General features: G+C 43.6%; 1 protein-coding gene across 1 annotated transcript; it reads left to right on the top strand.

The window, feature by feature from the left end:
* The first annotated feature begins 3,625 nt into the window (after positions 1 to 3,625).
* On the top strand, positions 3,626 to 5,308 carry LOC115405246 (nuclear factor 7, brain-like). The gene has a single exon (XM_030114766.1). It carries the CDS (start codon positions 3,626 to 3,628, stop codon positions 5,051 to 5,053), a length of 1,428 nt encoding a protein of 475 aa, XP_029970626.1. The 3' UTR covers positions 5,054 to 5,308.
* The last annotated feature ends 692 nt before the right edge of the window (positions 5,309 to 6,000 follow it).

The raw sequence follows: 6,000 nt of genomic DNA, 5'->3' as shown, positions 1-6,000 counted from the left end.
CTACATGTCTGACATCTTGGTTGCTTTGATGTGTAAATCAAAATATCTACAAAAATGATAAACATTCAAGCATTTTTTTGAGACTGTCCTATAAAAATAAATTATTTAACATGACCTGATGATGGTTTGACCTTTCAAAATAAACAAGCACACATGGATCTCAAGTGTTACTTCAGTATTAAAGAATGTCACAGCTCAGCACAGCAGTGTAAGTTAAGCATATACAATGGATTTTTTCTTTAAGAAACTGGATATTTGTGAAGCATAGTTGGACTTAGAGGACATGCAAACATCCCACATTAAAATTGAACACATTTATTTGTTTCCGTGCATCCATGATATGTTTCATACAAACTAACACTGAAAAAAGAAAAAAAATCAGAAAACAGGTGTGTATAAAACACTGGAAATGGAAGTGTGCTCAAAGCGGTAGGCTAAAGTTTTTAATATTGGCTGTTGTGGCAACAGTTTTGGTAGGTGAGGTGTTAATCTGACTGACAGCCGTGCTCTCATTAGGACTTCGGCTGTCTGTACAGTCTGGTTGCCTCAGCAGCATGATGACCTGCCTCAAGATTCACTTTGTTCATGACCACAAGGCAGAGCTGGTGAAGATCTGGATCACAGACAAAGTCAGTTTTCCAAAGACAGATGTCCTCTTTAAGACAATGTTCCCTCTGTCCACTGGCTGGACAGAGTCCCGAGCTCGGTAAAGTTCTGGTACATGATACAGAGGAAAGGTTTTCCATGGAAGGGATCGTATCTTTTGGTGCCTGGCTGGATCCCGGTGTTCCACATTGTCATCGCGACGTCCAGCTCCTTCTGTAAAATAAAAAGACACAAGGCATCGGTCAGTAAAAGTGAATATGTGAGTAAATGAAAGTGAGTTAGTGAGCATGTGAGTGAGTCAATGAAAGGAGATGTTACAGCAGAACTGGACATGACATTCAAACTACTACTATTTTCTTTCTTGCCATTATCAGTGTTCTGTGCATGTCACTTGGTTTTGTGTGTGTGTGTGTGTGTGTGTGTGTGTGTGTGTGTGTGTGTGTGTGTGTGTGTGTGTGCATATATGAGTCATTTGGTGCAGGTCTACCAGGTGTGAATGGGTGTGTTTGTGTTTTGAGCTGTGTTCTTATGCTATCTTTTGTTTATCTTTCACTATAAAACTTGATTTTTCTTTTATTTTTCTTACAAGTCACATGTCTGTCTGCATGAAGCAGCATGGAAAAGCTTACCTGGTGAATTTGATGAGGTTGTTGCAGTTCTCTGAGCTGCTCCAGAACAGACACAGTCTGGGTCAGACACTAGAAAACACACAGGTCCTGCATTAGGAGGCTAAATATCGCAGTTCCACTGTGCAAATGCTGGACAGACAGTTGTTTGATTTGCGTGCATCATATAAGTTATTCAGAAATGAGTAACAGTACAAAAAACTCATAAACAGGCTGAACTCACCTCTGTCTGTGGTCCGTGGCAGCGGAGCGTCGCTGTCTGGTGAAAGACTGTGATTTCCGGTTCACCGTATTGTCGTTTTGTCGAGACAAAGTGGAAAAATAAGTGGACTTCTCGATAAACCACTGAAATTAACTCGTTATCACGGAAAAGCGGAGGAAATTTAAAAAAAAAAAGTATTTGACCATGTCCTTGTAGGGCTTCCGTACATTTTTCTTCTTCTTCTTCTTGGAGCGACCTGGCGCACTTCCGTTGTGGATTGAATTTGCAGCATTTTTCTCTTGCAAGTGTTTTCTGTGTTTGCAGCGGTTTTTTCTCTTGCAGCGTTTTTTTTCCTTGCATGTGTTTTTTTCTTGCATGTGTTTTCTGTGTTTGCAGCGCGTTTGCACCTGTCGGCCACCGTTCATGTCTGCATGGGGGCGTGTTGCGCATTGGTCCCTGTGACGAAAAAAATCATCATAGATTCCTGTCCGCTAGGGTCCGCGCGGATCGATCCGTGGACGTCTGCGCGCAGCGCAAATTTTGTGACCGCGATGCGCTTACGCGCCGATCGCACTAGTATACGCAGAGGCCCCGTTACGGAGTAGGCAACACAGGCATTTGCCTAGGGAGCCTCGAGGAACGGCTGAGATCAGTCATTTTCAATAACAAATTAAAGATGCGACACAAGACGCTGCAACGACTGAACAATCACTTCACGACCGGGTTACATCCTACATGTGCGCTCACACAACATGCACTGAACAATATCAAAGATGAACAACAATAGCATAACAATAACACAGCATAGCACATTCACACAAAGACATAAAGGGCTAACTTGTTAATTATTAATCTGCCCCACAATATCCTCATGAGATTAAAGATTAATGAAAGGAGATTGAAGTTGAAGTATCCCTACAGCAGAATGAATAATGTGAGCTCCAGGTCTCCTTTTGAACCTTCAGATGAATTTGATTTCACCTCCTGCTGCATTTCTGAGCTTTTTGATCATAGACTGTTTGGTTTTGTGACTCTGTTGGTCTCACAGCTCAAAAGAGACGAGGAGACTAAAATAAGAGACGTGTGAGACTTCACAATAAAACAGGAAACAGAAAAGACAGAAAACACGATGACTAGAAAATTTATATGAATATTTGGCATTGTAGAAGATCGTATAATTTAGAGGAGGTTGTTGGAGTTCTTGACTTTCATGGCTGCTCTCAGATATATTATTAACTTCATGTTCAATAAATTCTCTGTTAGACACTGATAAATAAAAGTGCAGCTCAGACTTTGACTCCTCTCTGGACCCTGGACTGTGTGAAGTTGAAGCTGCCATATAATACGACAATATAATATTACAAGCTTCATTAAAGCTGGAGAGCTGCTGATCCTTTTCTACAAACTGAGAACTGGGTTCTCACCAAGAGAAAAATAAAATTGTATTATTATTTCCTAGTTTTTGTGTTTTTTTGTCCTATAGTCATTATAGGAAACAATCTTTGAACTGAACAGTGGAGGTTCTCTTTCTCCAGTTTTAGAATATTTATGAACACAAGGAAATAAATAGAAAACACAGAGAACTAGAACCAGACAATAAAATCACTGAGAGTTGTGAGAAGATGTTTCACAGACAGTAGAGTCAGTAACACAGGGATAAGTCCATGTTTGTGTTCAGGGTGATTATGATTCTGTTCTGACTTTGTCCTGATGGACCTGCAGCTCCTGTGAGAGGGAAACAGGTGTAACAGGCTGAAAGTGAGTGGAAGTAATAAACTAAAGAACCAGGCTGTCCAAACATTTCATAAATGTCTGAGTTATGAAGAGTTTTCTTATTTCATCATGTTTTTCTTGTTGTAAAGGCTGCTTATCTTAACTCTGCTGTGGCTCTATTGTGGTTTTGTTGCTGTAGCTGTTTCATGTCACACTCGGCTGCAGCTGATTGATCTCTGTACATATTTACAGCAGTGATCTGAATGTAGTTATGATGACTGTCTGTTGACTCCTCCCATTTCTACTGACCGTAAAACCAACACATCAGGTCAGAGGAAGTAAAAGTATTTTGTTGATCGGAGCAGCGACTCCATCTTAGGCTGTGAGATTTCTACTGAAAAACACACAACTGGAGGATTTTAGGTGTAAACCTGAAGAGACTGTGAGCTGGTGAGTCCTGCTGAAGGTTTAAGAGGAAATGGCTGAAAAAAATAGCTCTTTTGAGAATTACCTGACCTGCCATGTGTGTTTAGAGACATTCAGAGATCCTGTGTCTCTGAGCTGTAACCACAGCTTCTGTTCAAGCTGCCTGAAACAATTCTGGGAAAAAGCTGGAAAAAAAAACTGTCCGATTTGTCAAAGAAAATCCTCCAAAGACGATCTACTTGTGAACTTTGCTCTGAAGGAGCTGGCAGACTCCTTTGCTGGCAGACAGAAATCTGGATCATCTGAGGGAGAAGAGAGGGACGAGGAGGAGGAGCTGGTGTGTCGTGAACACCAAGAAGAGCCCAGACTGTTCTGTGTGCAGGAGCAGAGAGCTTTGTGTACTGTCTGCCATTTTCCTCATGACAGCAGCCACAGAGTGATTCCTGTAGAAGCAGCAGTGAAGGATCTGAAGGAGACGCTGAGATGTGACTTCAAGTCTCTGCAGGACAAGAGGGAGAAATACCAACAGCTGCAGGAAACATACAGCGACGTGGTCCAAGAGTCCAAGAAGCAGCTGGCGTCCACAGAGAGGCAGATCAGAGCCCAGTTCAACAAGCTGCACCAGTTCCTGAGAGAGGAAGAGGAGTCCAGACTGGCAGCTCTGAGGGAAGAAAAGGAGCAGAAGGCAGAGCGTGTGAGCAGAGAGATGAAGAGGATGGAGGAGCAGATCTCCTCCCTCTCAGACTGCATGGCTGCTGTTGAAGCAGAGCTGCAGAAAGCCAGCGGGGCGTTCCTCAGCAGCTCCAGAGACGCTCAGAGCCGAGCCAGAGCCCAGTGCTCACTGTCAGATCCACAGCTGCCCTCAGGACTGCTCATAGATGTGGCCAAACACCTGGGAAACCTGTCCTTCTCAGTCTGGAGCAAGATGAAGGACCTGGTCCACTTCACTCCTCTCATTCTGGACCCAAACACTGCATTCTCCCGTCTCCACCTGTCTGATGATCTGACCAGTGTGAGATATGGAAACACACTGCAGCAGCTTCCTGATAATCCAGAGAGATTCACGAAGTATCGTGATGTCCTGGGCTCTGAGGGCTTCAGCTCAGGGAAACACAGCTGGGAGGTGGAGGTGGGAGATCTTCCAGCCTGGTTCATTGGATTGGCTAAAGAGTCAGTTGACAGGAAGGGAGAGAGATCTCTTTCTCCAAAAAACGGAATCTGGTGTTTATGTCATCGTGATGGAAAACACACTAATGGTTCTGGTCAGCTAGTCATAGTGAAGGAGAGTCTCCAGAGGATCAGAGTCCAGCTGGACTATGACAGGGGGGAGGTGTCCTTCTACGACTCTGGAGACCTGAGTCAAATCTACACTTACAAAGACACTTTCACTGAGAAACTCTTCCCTTTTTTCGGTGTTGGAAAATCTGCTGGAGCCAAAACCACGACTCTCACCGTCTGTCAGGCTGAGATTACTCTGTGATGTTCAGACAGGTTCACACATTTAGAACAAACTGAAGAACAAAATAAATGAAGAGAAAGTTTGGTCTGTTTGAAATAATTGGAAAACCTTTACAGTTAAACATGGACTGACAGAAGTAAATCATCAAATATCAGTTTATTGCTTCTGCAATGCAGGCATCTAATGGTTTAAAAACATTTTGTTGACTGTATCAGTTCTGTCTAAATTACTGATTTAAAAAGATAAATTTGAAACTAATGTCTTTGTTTTTCCAGGATAAAATAAATCATGTTACATCCCATGAAGTGTTTTGAAAAGGAGAAAATGAAATAAAAATTTTCTACATGAGTATTTTACTATTACTATTACTATTGCAACAGCACATCATCAGTAGGGTAAAACTTGTTATGTTAAAGCAGTATAACTCTGTACACCTCTGTGGCTTTTACTTTGAAAGATTCAAACAAGCTTAAAATAACTCTTAACCTCCTCTAAAAAGCCTCTTGAATAGATTCGTACAACATGTCCATTCCTGACGATCGTCTCACTCAGGGCCGGCTCTAGGCATAGGCGAACTCGGCGGCCGCCTAGGGCGCCACGTCCCGAGGGGGGCGCCGCGGTCGTACAAGGGGCGCCACGACGCTCTGTGTTCCGTGTGCCCCGCTGTGCAGCGGTCCGACGCACTGCGCTCCTCGTTCTCGGCGCTGCCCGGCACTGATCGGTATTGTTCGGTATCGCTCCTCAGCGCATCATCAAAGCAGAAAGGCCCCCTCATCCCGGTTCACTGTCTCGGGGGCACGTTTCCACACGCTTTCACACACCTGGGATGCTGTACTCAAGAAGTCGGACTGCAGATGGCGCTGTTCTCCCGCTTCCACCAGTGGGAGAATAGCGCCAAAACCTGTATAAATCAGCTGACAAGATACGTCACCACAACATCACGTGACTCTCTGAAGAAGACAGCTGAC

Source organism: Salarias fasciatus, chromosome 18 (assembly GCF_902148845.1).
Source record: "Salarias fasciatus chromosome 18, fSalaFa1.1, whole genome shotgun sequence".
In the NCBI taxonomy this organism is placed as follows: domain Eukaryota; kingdom Metazoa; phylum Chordata; class Actinopteri; order Blenniiformes; family Blenniidae; genus Salarias; species Salarias fasciatus.
Note: the sequence above shows the minus strand (reverse complement) of the source record. Positions and strands in the feature narration are given on the sequence as shown.